This window comes from Vanellus vanellus (genome assembly GCF_965231255.1).
Source record: "Vanellus vanellus genome assembly, chromosome: 5".
NCBI lineage: Eukaryota > Metazoa > Chordata > Aves > Charadriiformes > Charadriidae > Vanellus > Vanellus vanellus.
In genome coordinates, this window is record NC_138910.1 from 31,402,217 (window position 1) to 31,421,192 (window position 18,976).

At 42.5% G+C, this 18,976-nt stretch overlaps 1 protein-coding gene across 1 annotated transcript; it reads right to left on the minus strand.

Annotated features, from left to right (window-relative positions):
* Window positions 1-575: 575 nt before the first annotated feature.
* CASP8 (caspase 8) lies at window positions 576-18,655 on the minus strand. The gene is made up of 15 exons (XM_082483983.1): window positions 17,502-18,655; window positions 17,166-17,271; window positions 16,010-16,148; window positions 14,464-14,552; window positions 13,718-13,829; window positions 12,346-12,835; window positions 11,455-11,577; window positions 6,108-6,530; window positions 5,423-5,528; window positions 4,102-4,240; window positions 3,956-4,012; window positions 3,548-3,615; window positions 2,893-3,031; window positions 1,364-1,865; window positions 576-1,077 (listed from the first exon to the last, which is right to left on the minus strand). The coding sequence occupies exons 1-15, from the start codon at window positions 17,810-17,812 to the stop codon at window positions 942-944; spliced, it is 2,940 nt and encodes a 979-aa protein (XP_082340109.1). The 5' UTR covers window positions 17,813-18,655; the 3' UTR covers window positions 576-941.
* Window positions 18,656-18,976: the final 321 nt, after the last annotated feature.

The following is an 18,976-nucleotide window of genomic DNA, read 5'->3' on the forward strand; positions in this document are numbered from 1 at the left end:
TTCTCTCTGCCCTTATCTTTGCAGACACAAACTGGTATCAAAGAGAGTATTCAGCACAAGAGTCCCGGGAAGGACTTAGGCTCTTTTAAAATAATTCCAGTGAAGATCTATCTATTCAGTTAAATAATCATGTACATTGATACTCTTACTAATGCTGAAAGCTGTAACAAGGCTGTAACAGAATGAACATCTAATTCAAAATAAAACAGAGAGACTAACAAAACTTTAGCTTCTACTCAGATCTTGTAAAACTCCCTGGTCTGTGTGTGCATGATAATCACAGGAGGCAATATAAAAATGTTTTCAAGGAGCTGGGTACTTATATAGCGACTTCTTTTGCTGTGCCTAGAACTGAGAGTCGAAGATCAGCAAGGTAAGTGAACACAGGATAACTGGACATCTTCAAACATTGATTTTCACTGTTACAAATACTCTATGTAGAGGATACTTTGAAATGCAGGTCACAGCCACATCCTGCTGAAGATGCTGGAAGTCTAGTGCTTGACTCCTCGAGGTGCACCAACAATGAGAAGCAGGGAGAAGTAACAAAACACACTGATGTGAGCTGATTATATCCTATAAAATTTGAAACGCACCCCACCTTCCATTTATTTTGCAAAAGTTAGGCATAAAATACACAAGGCCTCATAACAGTTGTCTTAGAAATTTGCACTGGAAAGATACCTTACTAAAGCAAGAGCAATGTGGTATGGCTGACAGAGGACACTGAGCATATTTTAGGTAGCAAAGCGCAATACGGAAACCAGCTCAGAGATGCTGTCAAGTATAAAGTGTCATACATATTAACGCTAATTTCTTAAGGCTTTTGCTCCTTAGCTGTATTTGTTCTTGTGGTAAGAGCAGCCGCTGAAAGCATGTTATGTTTTACCAAATGCTTAGCCGATACCAGCTAGTTCCAGGCTGCTGCAGCTCCCTCCCATTTAGTTGACAGGAAAGATTAGTTTTTTTCTCAATGTGAAACTGGGCTGTGGCATCTGCTTCTCTGCATTTGGATTGCAAGTCTTTCTGCTCACCTCTTGATTCACTGCTGTCAGGATGGTGAGAATATCTTCTCCTCTGCAAAAACACAAATACGTTTTGTATTAGGGAGGCAGTTAACATCAGAAAAACTACCACATTCTTATACATCTTGATCTATACCTGCTTTTAAACAGGCTTCAAAGCAGTTAACTAAGCTGCTTTAAAAAAATCTGCATGGTATTGCTCTGTCCTACATTACTGCTTTCACTCTGAGCAAGCACTCCCACTGCGTATCATCTATCTCTGCATTCAAATCAAACTTCTGTCATTCAGAAGGAAAATATGTGTGTTCCCAAAAAGAAGCTTATGGAAACATAGTTACCGAGGACAGCTGTATTCCAAGTGCTGGCACAACGCCTGTATGTACCAGGTCCCCTGCCTTGGGCTTCTGTAGGAAACGTAATCTTGCAGGGTAGCCATGCCCAAGAGGAAGTCTGCCTCTGCAGGGATGCAGTCGAGCTGAAATCTTGCATCTGTTTCTACAAAAGAATCTTGCTCTCCAGAATCTGTTTCGATGGTCACACCTTTCTGGCAAGCATCACCTTGGCAGGCCTGAACAAAAAAGACTTTCGGTTTTCCAGCAAGTGAGCGGCAATTCTGTCCAGTGAAAGAAGTGGTCAGTTCCTGGATAGGTACTTCCTGCCCATCGACACCATATATAATGCCTTTTTTCCCATGAGACAGGACACAGCAAACAAAACAGTCTTTGTCCTTGTGGTCTTCACATTGGTAGGTGTTCACAGTCTTACGGATTTCCTCTGCGGTAAGGTTTCTATATTCTGCTATTGTAAAATGAAGCTTGCTAAAGACTCTTCTCAGAGCCGCTGGAAAGTAAACAGAAGGGGAATTGGAGCCGTTTCATTATATGAAAGTTGGACTCTGCAATTGCAAATTGCATTTCTAGAGATAAACGATTTTATTTTTTTTTTTAAATCCTGCTATACTGCTATCCAGGTAGTTACATTCCTGCTCTGAAAATAATCTAGTGGTCTAATTACTAATCATATGTCTACTGAGTTCCCTCAACTCTTATTAAAAGGCTTCCTTGCAATCTTGCTGTTTAGTATTGCCTCTGTCTGGAAAGCATGCAGAACTATTAGGAAAGCTGTATCTCTTTGCCCCATCCACTTTACAGCTAGTCCCTTCATCTCTCAAAAGGTGTTGAACAGCGCAGTTGCTTTACTCAAGAGTAGAAGGCACCGCCCATTTGGGTAGTACCTGTGTCACAGGAAGAGAAACCTTGCACTCTGACTCTGAACTGAACTCCAACTTAATTCAAATCAGGGAAGGCCTATGGGTGGATTTTATCTCTTGGCATAGATAGTGCAAATACATCCATATCACAGCCCCTGCAATGAGCTATGCTGCTGCTGCAGGACAGCCTGCTAAAATCAGGACCCCTGAACAGCAAGGTAATGGAGTCCCTAAATTCCAACATCCTCCCTCCCCCCCCCCCCCCTTTTTTTTTTTTTTTAAGTTAAGTTGTATGTTAAACAACTAATAGTTGTTAAACAACTAACAGTTCTGGTTCAGCAGCAAATCTGTTTCTGATTCTGTATATTTTAGAAGTAGCATGCATAAGGCTGACACAAAGCTGGTGCAGCTTGTAAAGTCCAGGCTGAGGGTGCTGTAAACTCAGTAAACCAGCAAAATGCTAGTGAATTGTTCTGAATCTGTAAAAGCTTGCTAAGTTGATTAGGGTTTGTCAAGACAGGAAACAGAGCTGACTCAGCCATTACAACAAAAATATCCTAGGAAGGGAAAACTGAAATTCAGATCTTCAGTACAGAAAAATAAATCAGGTTTCTATTACAAATAGATACACAAACTCATCTTTAATATTCACTGTACCCGCATCCACGTCTGTCCCATTCCGATCCTTCATGTTTTTGGGTTCTGGCACCGCTTCCCTGGCTTTCGCAAAACTGTGATTATTCAGGATCAGGCACACTCCACGCGGTCGGCTAGTCATTTTGTAAGCTTCGAGCTCCTGAAGAGAAGGACTATTGGTGAAACTACTACACTCTCCTCCAGGTGCTTCTCAGCCCTTGCTAGTGGCACAGCAGGGCAGAGAGCCAGCTGGCTTTTGCCCTAGGCAGCTCTCCCTACACAGCTTTGCTCCCAAGACCTGGGAATGCACTGCCCCACCGTCTTTGGGAGTCTGTGCACAGCATTACAGCACCCTGACAGCACCCTCCCAGACTCACAGCATCGTGCTCAGCCCACATGGGATGCTGCACTTACCCACTTCATGCCCAGCCATCTGCTAACTGTGTATTTCCTGGTATAATAAACTCAGCCTATCTTGCTACCCTTGCAAATATTTCTGAAGTTTTAACACTGCAGCAGTTGCTGCCTGTGACTTCGCTTCAGAATAAAGGACGTAACAGTATCTTTTTCTAGACAATGCCTTTAACACTTGGGCTTACAATAACTGTTCACCTCATGGAGGGATGATCTCTTCTAAGACAAAATGATGATGTTTCTAAGAAACAAACTGACTTACCTGGGAAGATTGATTCCAACTGCCAGGAGAATCGGGTGCCACAGATGACGCCAGCCATCTGGCATGGGCTGAATACAGACAAAAAAAGTTTAAGTACAGAATGTAGCACTAGAGAAAGACAGAAGCTCTGTTCCTATTCTTCATCTCCACAAGTACCTCCTGGGGTAAAACTGTTCTCTGCAAACACTGAATTGTGGTTAAACGGCTATTCCTGTTAGCTATAAACCACTAGATAATCGATTAAGAGGGAGTAAAATGTATTGTGATCAGTTAGTAAGTAACTGGCTACTTGATCACTTTTTAGAGAGACACCTGTGTAAAGAATTGAGATGCAAGTGGTGTAGAGAGTCCAAAAGCTGAAGAAGAGCAAAAAAATCTAAGCATTAATTTTCTGAGAGTTTCCATTACCTTCAGGGCCTCCTGTGCTGCCCCTCTGCTCCTCTGTGATGAGCATCTCTTCTTCACCTGAAAAACATTCATTATTAGTCCTGTATGATACCTATGTGTGACTTCAAGAACAACTATGGGAAAGAGGCCTTTTTGTTTTGTTTTACCAAATAGGTTTAATTCATACTCTTCAATTCTCTTCAACAGGCTGACGTTAATTTCTGCACAGAGGCGCTTCAGGACACTTAGGTTGTCTTCTCCCAAAATCCCCTTCTTCTCCATCTCAATGAAAATGTCGAGCATTGTCTGGGTAATCAGAGAGGTAGTTTGCTCTTAGGGCACATCCATACTGCCACTGGGAGGGAAGTTGCAGCACGTGCATGTGCACCTAAGCTTCAATGTACTGACAGCACATGCGACCCACAGAGTCAGTCCAGCTGACTGGTAGCTCAGTTGAGACCCCAGCTGAGTGAATTAAACTTAGTTCAACAAAACCTACAAGTACTGAAAGTACAAACATCTTCTCAAAACACACTCATTTCCCCTCTGCAGCTCAGAGATACTGAGATCTAGTAAGATCTAATCCAGGATATCTAATGGTGATCATACAGCAATACATAATATAATTTTTAATGACTGCTTTCATTCATTTGACTTCCAGTAGCTATCATCTTGTGCACTTAACTGAAACACATGAATCACTGTAATGACCATCTTCAGCAATGGCAAAAATGCATATAACCATGCAAGTACGGTGTAGAAATTGCTCTGAAGCAAAAGGGGACCCAAGGGACAGGAGCTCTTGCCAAACAGTGAGTGGCAGAACACAGTGGTCACCCCAACAGAACAGCTATCACTAGATGGAAACAATCTCTCCTCTAAGAAAAGAGGGAAAATGCGACAAGGGTTTTCATTAGACAAAGTACCCAGCAGTCAGAACTGCAGGCTGAGATAGTGTAAGAGCAGCTAGATCTACCGCAAGGCTATTTGTGAACTCCAAGCTCTTGAGCCTCAGCCTGGGTAAGGATCTGCTGCTTAGATCTGTATTTCATAATTTTGAAAATAAAATGAACAAGAGCATAAAGTAACAGCCACAGTGGGTGATCTTTTGTGTTTGATAATGGTGTAGAAAGCAGCCAAAAGAAAATCGATTGGGCAAGATGAGTGAATATGCTCATTCACTGAGCACAGTCTTCCATTGATCAAAGCCAGTGAGTCCCTTAAGACCTGTATGGTGCTTGGACATGAAAAGCCTCTGTGCCTGGCGCAGGGCTGGCCCATGCTCTCTACGTTGTGATGCTGCTGCAAAAGCTGCACGCAGACAAGTCCCATATGCACCAGAGAGCCTATAATGCCTTTCCAGGTGCACCCTTTTTCTTACAGTGTTTTCACCATAAGAGTGACACTCATTCCCCTCATAACAACCCAAATGCCTCTATGGATTATAATGATCATTAAAAAAAAAAAAAAGATTAAAGAAATTCTTACAGTCTTAGGGTTTAGCTTGCATTTTGGTAAATCTTTCCCCAAAAGAAACTTGAAAGAATTCAGCTCATATTTGGTGATGTCTTCTGACAGCTGAAAGAGCAGGTACCTGGAAGAGAAATGGAGGATACTGTTTCATCGTGTTCCCAAGCACACCCCTTAGCACAATTTAACGCGGTACTGTTGAACTGCTCCCTGCGTCCCCTCCCCACCCTCCAGGCACATACCCCCTATTTTTCCTTTTTAAATGGGGGGACATCAGTTCCAGAACAGCTTGAATTCAAACCGTTTTCAGCTGCAATTAAAAAGATCTCAGTTTGCCTAAAATCAAAACCACGCTGAAACTTTCTGGAGTTGAGAACAAAGCCTGCCACCCCATCGCAGCACGAAGGCAGGGAGGCCTTTGGGGGCTCTTAACTATTTCAGGAAGGTGCGGCTTTAGTTTTCTCCCTTTTACCGGACAGAAATTTCAGCCAAGGTATGGCTTGGACTTGCTTTCTCTTGGAAGATGCTTGCGTGCTTCCAAACCTTAGCCTGGTGTTCAAATCGTCGGTAAAAGCTTGCACCGACCACAGGAGAAGGGCGGCCGCTCCCGGGTGAGGCTCAGCGCAGCCGCCCGGTGTGCGGCACCCCCCGCCCCCCCCCCGATCCCGGGCCGCCCGGTGAACCCGCCCCGCCGGTCACTCACCTGTAGGCTGACACCTTTGCCCTGCCTGGGATCTGAAGCTCTCTCGCCATCTCCTCTGGGCTGGAGCCCAGCTGGGCAGTCAGGAGGTCCATCCGACTGATGCGATAGAGCAGCTCCTTCAGGAAGGACAGGTCCCCCGCCTCGATCATGCCCTTCTCCTGCAGCGCTTCGAAGAAGTCCTGCGCCTTCTGGATGGTTTCCAGCTTCCTCATGGGGACGTGCTCCAGGCTGAGGAACTTCAGAGCCGCCAGCTCGGCCTCGCCCAGCTCCTCGCTGACCACCAGCAGCCGCTGCCTGGGCAGCTCCATGGCCCCGCGACGGCGCCCGCCCCGGGGAAAGGCGGAGGCCGCTTCCCGCTGCGCTTCCGCCGGCAGGCGGCGGCGCCCGGGCCCCTGGGAGCTGTAGTTCCTTCTGGATTTCTGACTTGAACAAAGAAACCCCAAAAACTTAACTTAAAAACTGCGCATCTGCTGGGGAGGACCTCTCTCTGACGCATTTTAGGACCCCTCCGTTCACCGTTCTGAAGCACTGACTATTCCTGAGTCTATTCGTGAGAAAACTGAGCCTGCGGGCACAGGTTGGAAGGTCTCCCTCTGCCCGCGCTTTTCCCACAATCACCTCTCTCGAGTTTAAAGGCACTCACAAGTCATTGCCATTTTAATACAAACAGAAGGAAGCTCATGAACGCCACGGACTCTACTTCCTCCTTGTGAGCCTTTTGGGGCTGCTGGCGGGCAATGCAGCACGCTCAGTGTCAGGCCCCGTACCCTGACAGCCACCGGCCATGGAACCAGCCTCTCCCTCCTCCCCCCCCACCCCCAGCCCTCCCAGAGCTGCTGAAGACCCTTCTAGCAAAGGAGCAGGCTGGCAGGAGCACTGTGTGGTGGCGTTAGGCCCTGGGATGGTGCACCACTGCTGCTACACCTTCTGGTGCAGCACTCTTGATAGATGGTATTTCACAACAACAGGAGGGAAGAGATTTTACCAGTTGGCATTTCATCCTTCTGAAAATGACCATTAACACCTTAGTGCTCACCTTGAGCAGGAGAGCCACCCTCAGAGCACCCATACTCTCCAAATAAAGAAAGTGTTCTTGCTAAGCACTGATTTAAAACCAGAGTGTGTGTCCCCCCCCCCCAAAAAAAAAAACAGGAAAAAAAAGTTTGACAATATATTATGATTGTTATCATAGAAGTGGCCTGTGAATGTTCAAAACCCTATGCAAGATAATTGATTACTGCATGTGTGGCAAAGTTAGCTTAAAGGTGGAAGTAATCTGAATATGGCGAGACACTTTTTAACAGTCCATGAGCTGACATGCCTTCAAGTCATGTTAAAACAAGCTCTTCCTAGTAAATAGACGGAAGGAGGCATGGATCCTTCTCTTTACACTGATATGCCTGGACAGATCAGGCCTAAACACAAAGTGGCTGTACAAACATAAAGCTAATGTAAAAGACCTAGGCCAAGCTCAGAAGACGCGTCCAGAATAACGTTCCACTTCACCAGAAAGGTATTACAGTTGGCACCAACAAGAGCCAGCCACATTTGGGGCCTGGGGAATTCCTGTGGTTGTCAATAACAGAACAGATACAGTGACATGCAACGGCACAATTACAAAAAGGACACACAGAAATGAGTATCTGGGAATCCCCAAAGATCTCAACTATACTTTTGAGCACATTGAACATAAGTCATTGCAGATTAAACATGCCATTCTCGGTTCATAATTTGACATAGCTCTAGATGAAAAGAGGCAGATCTGAACAACTTGCAAGAGAATATGTCCACGTTAGTTAGAGGTCAGCATAAAAAAGGTAACCAGCAAGGGCTGAACGCCCAACATTGCCCGCAAAATATCCAGCTCTGGACTCTCTGCTGCATAGCTTAATCTCCTAAATGGTGTGTATCTTGTTTCCACTTCTCCCTAGGCTTCAAGATTTCCTGCAGGAGATCTTACAGATCACAGACATAGCCAACAGTTCAACTAATCAAAACTCTGCAGTACCTGAATTTTGCACCACTTTGAGAACTAAGAGTGAACCCTTAACATAGGTGGTGGGAAAACATGTACTTACAGCAGCCCGTGCAATGGGAGAAGCTGGCAGTGATCTGAACAGGGGCAGGCTCCTCACATGTACCACTAACCCATTGCAAGAGCAGCACATTAACAAGTCACCCTAAAACCACTACAGTGGAGAGAATGACAAACTTCCCATGGAAGCTGGGTATAAACAGCTCCGGGAAACCAATGTTAAACTGAACGAAGAGATGGCAAGATGCAAATGACTGGGCAGTGAGTGACTCATGCCACTGAGTAACACGACTTTCGCCTCTGCAGCTAACAGTCCTCCCCAACTCTTCTAAGCATTTCCCTTTTCAAACATCACTGATCTTGCCTGCTTTCAGCTTAAGCCTGCAGGACTTCGACTCACCAACTTTGCTTTCCTACCAACCTTCTGACTCCACTTGCTAGTGAAAACAAAACACAGAATTGAGTGCCAGGACTGTTTTGCTATAGCATTTGGCCTCCCAGCCAGGAGTTGAAGAAAAGGGAGGACAAGCAAAGTAACTATAGCTAAGTGTCTTTCAGCGAGGAAAGGTGATTGCCCCGCACCATTCTCCAAGTTGTGCTACAGAGGAAAAAGGAGTTAGAAAACTGCAGATCTGACTTCCTTCTTACCTCTCAGTTCTGTGGGAAGGCAAAAAATATGTGCAAGAACGTATCAGCCACCCTGCCGCAGGCCTGTGTGAGCACACTTTGCTCAGAACCATAAAACTGAAAGTGTATTTTCTCCTTCCTTGATCACTACATGAGCCACATGCAAATTCATGGTAGTGCAGCTACTTCCTGCAGTCCTTTAGAGGATTTTGATGGGGTTTTCCTCTCCCTTATAGTAGGTCTTCATCAGCTGGCAATAATGTTAGCTATGGAGGCAGCCTGATTTTAACAGGTAGAAAAAAATATCATGCCAATTTAATGACAGGGTGCGACTGACCAGCACACCCCCCTCCACACACACCAGAGGACAACTCAGAGGTGCAGGGCAAAAAACTGACGATCTCAGGGAAGAATGTATCGTAAAGAAAGCTCAATTTACTGCAACATCAGAGAGACTGGAGGGTAATCTTAGTTTTAGAGAAGACAACTGCACCTGTGAATCATCAAGTTCCACAAGACAATTAACAAAGAATAACGTCTTCCTAAGCTAGCCAGACCAGCACAGGGGGTGTGAATACATGGCTCAGCCCAACATAAAAGTATAAGAACTGGACAACTGATAAAACATTTAAACTTTGAAAAGAGTAATGGGCTTGAGCTGGCTTCAACTCACATGTTCCACTGTGATTGGAGATGCTTGATGTCATGATGGTGAGCAAAGATGGGTAATGAGAATCATGTTTGTATTGTGAGTCAACTGAATATTGCAACTCCTCAATTATGCTCGTGTTGTGATTTCATTATGTTGCTATATCACTCTACTATATCAAAATCCCATGAAACACCAAACAGACCAAGTAACTAAATTTGTTATCCAATTCTTCCTCATGTGGAATATATGAAAAAACTTGGTCTGAGTATTGAACTCTGACACCGAGAATCATGAAAAAACGAGACATGCTGTAGATTCACAGTTTCACTACTGGAGCAGCTGCCACCTTCCAGCAAGTTTCTCCCAGAGGAAGCAGTTATTTCATTTAAGCTATATTCCCTTATCATAAAACAACATTCACAAATCTAATTATTAATTTCATATCAGGGTCTCATTTATGAAAACATTACAAAAATGTAAATAAGTTGTTGCCACATTTCCTAAATGGTTAACCAAATGTCAGCCACAGAACTGTATCATAGCTGGCACCACCTTCGGGTAACTTTTGCCACAAACTGCACTCTCATTTACATAGTGCTTGTAACATCTATTTATTATTTATGAAACCTATGTGAACAGAGCTGTGATTTTAAGAGTGGGCATTCGCTCTTTTACTTGGAAGCTGACAAAGGGTAAGGGGAGCAAAATGCAACTGCCAACACATTGTGTGGGATTAGAAAATAAAAGTTTCGCTTCAAGAACACAAGCAGGATCGAATAAAGAGACCCTGCTTTATGGCTAGCCCTGGATTTCCAAAAAATGAAAACTAAAAAAGGAAGTTACAAAATGTCTCGGATCCATCCTTTATCTTGTTATAAACTCAAAAGGAATGTAGCCATTAGAATTCCATACAGCTCCCACATACCATCTACACATTGCTGAGGATGCAAGGTAAGAACAGCCTCACTGGCATTAGCTGCCATTGTCATGAAAGTCCTGAACTTACTCTTTCCTACCATGTTTCCAGCTGCTAATGAAGGGATATCAGCATGCTACCCCTCAGAGTGGATGCCATCAAATACTTCAAGAAGAGCAAAATAACTTCCGCCGAAGCAGAAGTGTTTGTTATGCTGACTGTCCCTCAGTCAGCTCATCCAAAAGAGAAACACACCACAAACAAAGGTGATGTGAAAACCAAGAGTATTTATTACAACAGAAACAAGAGTCCACAGGAGCTAGAGCCAGTTGCCAGGAAGAGAAGGCACCTCAGAGCAGTGGATCTAACAGAATGAGAGCTTCCTTCCAGCAGTCAACAGCCATTCAAATCAGACTGCCCCCTAAGAGCTCTGAGAAAAACCACAATTAGAACCCTTACTATTAAAAACCCTAAAGAGCAGTGCTGTTTAGCCAAGTAAATTAATAACATAAATCAATGCAAAACAAATATTTGGAGGAAAAGAACCAAACTTATATTATAATAATCATCTTTTTTTGGTCCTTCTGGACAGGGATGTTATTTTCCATGAAAAATTATACAGTTTCCAGAGACTGCCAATGATTCACTTCTGGGTAAATCAGTTACAATCTTACACATCCTCCCTGGGAAGGGGCCTAGCATTCTGAATCTATCTGTTCCTTTCTTCAGATTTCAGGGACTTATAACAACTTGGACAGAAATGGGACTTGGATTGGCATTTCCAATAACTCTTAAAAATCACACTACTTGGAAGTGCTACCTCACTTGAAACCCAGACTGAACAGACTCCATTGTTTCTGCAGGTCAGAATGCCAGATCTGTACTCCTGCATGGTCTTACCAGACTGTTACAGATCCGGGTGCCAGGAGACTGCTTAAACATGGGAATTGAAAAACTTAGGTCCAATGGCCCCTTGAAGGATGGGGGCTAACTACACAGATCCAGATGATTTCTCTTGCAAATTCTCTTCCCTGTGGAAGCCCATTCCACGTGTGATTCCTAACAGTGTATTTTAATTTTTTTACTTTTTTACTTTCCAGTTGAAAGAGATTATGGAATTTCGAAGATCAATTGCTTCCGTAGGGTTGATGTTATCTTTGGCATCTGCTTCCGTCCATTTAATACTCTTCGTCCCACTTCCTTGTTCACTTCTGTCAGGATGGTTACGAGATCCTTGCGGCTTGAAGAAAAATGAAGAAAAGTTACATTGAAATACATGGTACTTGCAGCTAGTCCAGGAAGTTGATCTGTTTGTTCCAATAAAGTGGTATCTCAGGGAAGGCTAGTATCTTGCCCTCACCCTGTCTGTCACTGAAATTGCACGCTCCATCATGTAACCACCAGTGTTTTGGGGGGAATAAAAGCAACTTCTGTGTAGCATTGCTTTACCAGCAAAAGCAGTCCCCTACTTCGGTTATAGTCAGAAGAGTGCACCAAGATGAAACAGAATGAAAACTATGCATTCTCCAAGCCCTTTTATGGAAACAATGAAAAAGTAATGTCTGAAGAGAAATTCTATTTTCTAAATCAAATGGGGATGGGAATGGGAGGGAACAATGAAAATTATGACTACAGAACACTGACTTTTTTGTCTGTGTAATCACTCAACAAATTCACCTCTTGTCAGGTGTCCCTGGAAGAAAAATCATTTATCAGTCAAAAAATGTTAAAAAACACGCGCACACACACACACACACTTGTTTATATGTAATGTTCCAGCATTACAACCTTGGTTCTGTCACAGGCAAACTAGGGGAAGTCACTTGTACTTTGGGTCACCTGTAGAAGAATATCAGTGCCCAATTACAGAATAATTACTGTTCTGCACTGTCCTGCAGGTGAAAAGCATTACATAGCACAAATGCAAAACACTGATGTGTTAGCACAGCATGCTTAATATGTATGTCGGCAATAGCCCAAACATACATGAATTAAAAATAGTACTTACAGTGGGCAAAGCAACTCCATCTTGTCACAGAGGCATTGAATGTAAATACTGCCACTCTCTGGACAGCGGTAGCACTCATAGTCTTCCACTGTAGCCATGCCAACCAGAATATCAGCCCGATCAGGAATGGAAGTCAGAGGTACAGCATCCGTCTCAAGATGGCGAGAAAAGTCTTCTTTTATTGTGACAGCTGGATGACCTTCAGAGCCTTGGCAAGCCTGGATGAAAAACAGCTTGGGTTTGCCAGCAAGAGAAGGACAATTAGATCCACTGAAGCAGGAGAGTAAATCTTTAATATTTACAAACTTATGATCAGCGCCTTTTATTTTGTCTTTTTCACCATGGGAAAAAATGAAGCAAACAAAACAGTCCATGTTACTATGATCTTTTTGGCTGTATTCTTCAAGTTTTTCATACATTTGCTTTGCTTCTAGATTCTCGTGCTCAGCTGTCTCAAACTGAAGCCACTTAAAGACCCTTGTCACAGCCTCTGGGAAAAGAAGTCAGAAGGCACTTGTTAAACAGGGACAATGAAGATGCTGAAACATCAGTGTCTGTGTAGTAGAACAGATATTAGCAGAGGTGTTCATATCCTACCAATAAACTCACCTGACTGACTCTTAGCCTGCCGAATCTAATTAGAAAAATCCAAATGCCTAATTCTATTTTTTTCAAACACAATTGGGTTAAGCATCATGCTATCTAAAACAAAAACAGGTTTCAGATTATCTCACTAATTGGTACAAATTAGTGAAGCTTACTGTGCCAAAGCAAGCTTTAACTGCGCATTGCATAGTAATCTCAGATGCTTAAGAACAACACTTAGCAAGTTAAAGAGGTACCTCTTTAGAATGACAAATTCTGCCACTCATAAATGAAGTAGATCCCTCATTCTGTGAGAATGATCAATGCAGCAACAAGGAAGGCAGGGTTTATCTTTTAAGATACATTCTTGTTTATCTTAAAAGTGAGTCTTGCAGGAAGACAGGCTTTAAGGAAAAATATAAAGCAGGAGCATTTATTTGAGCATTCAAGAGAATTTAAGGACTTAAAAATATTACTCCATGATAGATAAGAATTAAAAATAATCAAAAAGTGAAAAGGCGGACTAGTAATCTTCACTATTTGGTACGTATGACCAATTAAGATGATGCTTTTTACCTAGAACAGAAAGTGGTTCCTTATTTAAGCTATCAGCTAAAGTGTTGGAAGTGGCATATTTCCAATTTCTACAGTGACTGTCATCCCAGTTACTCTTGAGGCAGAGGAACTCAGTGGGCATGACTCTTCTTCACAGGAAAGATTAGACAGTTCTTTCAAATAATTATCAGAGAAAAAACCAAACCAGTAATTGGGTTAAAAAAGCACTTACTTCCATCTTTCAATGATCCTTCTCTGACTTCACGTGGATTTTTAAAAATGTAGTTGTTAAGAATCACACAGTAACCATGGGGGTTATTTTTCATCTTATATGATTCCACAAGCTGTAGAAATGAAGAAAGCAGGTAAGAAAGCAGTGCCAAGCATCCAAGAGAGAAATATGCTATACAGAGATTATTGGTCCTTCATGTCCAAGTGCAAAAAAGTCATGAGGGCCAAGATATGAAAAGGAAAAAGCCTAAGAATACAAGCTAGCTACAGGGGAGAGGAATCTGCTTTGTCTCCCTGAATCCCTGCTCCCCTCTCTCTGTGGTTAGGATATGATTTTGGCATGGGAGAAAGTGCATATCCAGAAACACAAATTTGCATGTGCAGAGGAAAAGTTCCTGTACCATATTGTTCCCTCTGAGAGTCGTTCTGTCTTTCCCTTCCCATCTGTCCAGGAGTATCTTGTCCAGGGCTTTAATGTCCCAGTCTCCATTATCGTTAAGATTGGTTTTCTTCACACAACAGCTACTTCTTCATTTCTTGCCTAAAAGGTTGCTGACAGCCAGGTCCTCACAAAGGAACAAGGCTTGGTCTTGTTTTGAAAATAGGAATTGTTCCAAGGCTTATATATAAAGACAGAACTCCTCCCTTTCAGCTCTTCCACCTGCTTAGTCTTAAGAATTTATGCAGTTTCTCCCCTGCCCTGGAGTTGGATAATTACTTTAAAGGCAATCTTAAGGTATTTCTCACCGGGTCTGGTGTCTCTCCCTCTGCTCCTTGTCCTGCTGGATGCACAGACACAGACACTGGATAGTGGAGTTTTTCCTTGGAATCATTTTCTAGAGAGAAAAGATAAACAGAACATTTTAGGACTAAAAAGATAAACCTTCCAGCATGCATATTTCAAAACTCAAAAAAACAGTACAAGGTGTGAGGTGGAGGGTAGTTTCCACATCACTGAGACACCATAATTTTGTACAGTTGGGCCAAGCCATGTTTCAGTTTCAGAGACTGCTGGTTATTAAAGCTGTGCAGAGCTGTGCTCCATTTCTTCTCTGCTCTTTCACTGGTAGCAAGATCCAGATAATAAAGGCTGAATGTGAGTAGTCACCCCCGGCAAGCCATTCACTAGCATCTCCGCTATGGGATACATAAGTGAAATAGGAGACCCATTTTTGTACGGCAGTACAGTACAGCTAGTTCATTTACTTCTGAGGCCATTGTCTCTTCTGCAGAGAACTTTACTGGTTGGGTGGACACACCAAGGATGCAGAATACCAGCACAATGGAAGCAACCAAACACTTCTTTGAATACAACTGCCTGAAATAAGTGAAGAAACCATCAAACCCATGATTCTACCCAAGGAAGTAAATCACAGTACCGCTTTTACAAGTTACACAGATGTGTTTAAATGGTAATTGTCAGGGTAACAAGATCTATAAGACATGCTCTTTTTCTACTTATCAAGGGGGACAAAATAAAAGCAATACTACTAAAAAGCCATTCCCTTGACACGGGGCGTGCTTACACTAGCCACCTTTGGCAATTTTCTTCTGCTCTTTTAGAGACACAAGCACAGATCAGCAGCACAAAGGCATGCTGGGGAAACTAGCAGGTATCTCTGCAGGGAACTGCATGGGCTGTACAGATGTGTCTAAGGAAACATACATCTTGAGTCATCCAAAAGGAGATTCTGGGGAAAAATTTAATAGGTCTCAGTTGTTGGTTGATGCCTCCTGTTTTCCAAAGACTAAGGCCCAGCTGTGGTGTCACAAATCACCACCTCAGCTACAACATCCCAGCTACACTGAAGTCCTTGAAATTTCACATCTGGTACAGAAAGCTAATGGTTACACTTTTAGCCAAGTACCTGTTCTCCTGGGACTTTTCCTTTGACTATGAGCAAACAACCTGGCTAACAGAAAATAAAGCTGACAAGCTTCCCCAAGGCAACTGTCACTTCCAGTCCCTTTTAGTGATTATAAAGCTATCCTGGTTCAAAACTAGCATGGCACTGTTTCCTGAAGAGAAAATTTGCATTTAAGGCAAAGAGGAGAGAGAAGCAGACCATTTACAAGGCACAGAATGTATTTCAAGGAGAGATACAAGAAGGTATGATGGGATAATGAAGTAGCAGAAAACTTCAGAAACCACAGATACCAAGAGCTGGTCTTCCTATCCTAAGATACTGTAAGGTCTGTCTCTTATCTCTGGACTCCTAAGCTGCCAAGGATGGAGCCACAAAATCACAAAACCCCCAAGCTCTACTCTTAAACAGCAGATTAAATAATTTACCTTTTTTTTTTTCTTCATAGGTATCAATTTTTTTCTTTAAGTCAGCTCTAAATCCATTTAATATATCTTTCAGCACTGCCAGGTCATCTTCTTTAATGATTTCATTTCTTTCCATTTCCAGTAAGACCTTCAACATCGACTGTTAAAACAAAAACACATAACCCAAACTCATACAGTAGTCTTCAATAACTGCACTATCAGGCACTTCTGGACAGAGCAGAAGACAACATCCTCATTCCCAGACTGACCAGCTAAAGACCAATTTCTTCTTCTTCCAAACCTCATTAAAACAAGGGTCAGGTGCGATGCAACTGAAGAATCTCATCACTAAGGTAAAGACAGGATTATTAGAAATTGCCTATGGCTAGGTTATCCTGTTGTGTTGCAAAGCACTGATGTCGACAACATCATGGCACCCTGTTGTGCCTCTGTGTTAAGATGAAGTGCAGTTAAGTCATTTAGCTGTGGCATTTTACATCTTCTATTACAGAAAAGGTGTTCAGGGCTAATTTTGTTTTTTAAGGCTCAATAGTCCACCAAGTTGGAGATAAATCTGCTAATTTTCCTATAGGTGCCACAATACAAATAGGATTTTTAAGGAAGCTTCTTAATAATACCAAGCATTTTATTAACACTGTTCATTATTTACAAGTATTTAACTAGCTCATCAAACCTCTTAATACTTTTGTCAGAAAGTTAACAAAATGCTGTTACCCCAAATTACAATAAAGAAGAAGACATACCCAATGACACACAAAAAACTGTGGTTGAACTCACATGAGAACTCTGTCTCCAAAACATTGTTTCTCCTCCAGCAAACATCACTCTTCCTAGATACAGCATATGTACAAATGTCTTATAAATGACAAGCAAAGATGAAAGGAAGAGCACGATGGACTTAGGAAGAAGAAAAGATTACGAAGACAGGTAGTGGAGGGAAAACAGGAACAGGAAAACAAAAAAGGGCTGAGAAAAGATACAATATGAGATGAAAAAGGTGTCCATTCTTTCACACAGCAGCTATCAGCTAACATCACAATTCTTTCAACAATAGATTTTAGTGAGAGCAGACCGCTTTGTCTTTCCTCCTTTCTTACAAGAACTAGCAGACTCTGAATGAGCTTTGCAAGAAACTTATCAAGATCACTTTGCATACAGCATTATCCTGGAGCTTGTTCTTTGGTATTAGTTTTTGGAGCAGGAACTTCACACACTTGACATCTTCTGGAGTCAAGTCCTCTGCAATTCCATATAGTAGTTGCCTGGCAATAAAGAATACAGAAAGACTGATTAAGAAATTTATGAGAAGTAAACACCACAATTACACATTTGAACTGCAAAATGTAAGACTCACAATGGCAAGTAGTCATGCTGTAATAAATACAATGATGCTCAGATATTCATAAGACAACAGTGCAGACAGAAGAAAAGACAGTACACAACATAACTGTTGTGCATTTTGCATGCAAAGGTTTACTACTTCTGTGCTTACCTGTAGGCTGACACCTTTGCCCTGTCTGGGATCTGAAGCTCTCTCACCATCTCCTCTCGGCTAGAGCCCAGCTGGGCAGTCAGGAGATCCATCCGATTGATCCGGTACAGCAGCTCCTTCAGGAAGGACAGGTCCCCTGCCTCAATCATGCCTCTGTCCTGCAGCGCTTTGAAGAAGGCCTTGGGCTCCTGGATGGCTTCCAGCTTCCCCATGGGGATGTGTTCCCGGCTGAGGAACTTCAGAGCCGCCAGTTCATCTGGGACCACAGCCTCAGAAATGTCAAAAAGGAGTTTGTGGAAGTCTGTACTCATTTCACATCAGGATTTGGATCTAAATATGAACAGAAGTTGATTTCATTTGTCAGTAACAATAGTGCAATAACATGATTATAAAAGGTATCACATCATGTAGAATAGCCCAAAATAAATACATGCTATCAAAAGTATTTCAGCAGAGAGAAGCTGCCTTGCTATCATAGCTTTGATGCTTACCTCTTTCAGTTCTCTCACTTAATATAAAAAACCTGTACTACGTGAAATTGACAGAGAAAGTCATGGATCTTTCTTCCTATGGCATGTCTAGCCAGTGGGAAGTACCGAAGTATACCATGTACAATCCTGGCAGGCTGCTGTTGTTTTGGTTTTGTTTTGTTGGGTTTGGGATTTTTTTTTGAGGTTTGATCCCATTTAGGAGCAAGGGCCACTTACCAGTCTGAAATATAGACAATGTAGTAAATGAGACTGCCAGGTTTTACACTGTAACAAAGACAAAGGTTTTACATCATCACGAAGATAAGAGTCCACATGAGTATAACTCTTCTAAGCTATCTGGCTTCTCCTTTTTTTACACACTGCTTCTGACCCTGGTCAGCATAGCCAAAGAACCTCTTCCTGTTTTGCATTATCTGCATCAAGTAAAACTAATTTCCTAGCTCTCAATCAACTTGTAATATTCAAATCAAATACAGATCATGGCAACCTTTTTAAAAAGGCAGGAGAATTATTGTCAAACTAGTTCTGATTCACTGAGCCATACCATGTCCCTTCTCCACCACTTCCTCCATCAGCTTTAGAAATATTAAACTTGGCTTACGGATCCAACTTTTGACTACAAGAGAAAATTAGAAAATACCAAGTGCAAGCCCTCCAACTATCTCACCCCGACACATAAAAGACCTGCCTCCACTGCCTCTCTGATAAGAGAGGCATTTGCCACTTTATTCTCTCTGCCTTAGGTCTAAGACATCTAGGAATTTCTGAACAGAATCTCTATAGAAATGTATTCAGCAGAGGTCTCTTGTTCCATTGAACTCGCTGGAAGTGAAGGCTAATAACTCCAAGGTAGCCCAGCTGACTAACTGAATCAGTAATACTGTAAATATTAAAAAATATATATATATATATGAAAAATTAGCAGTTGGACTCCTCTCTCCTCTAAGGACCCCTCTACAGCAAAGTAGCTTTTTGTGGCATGCC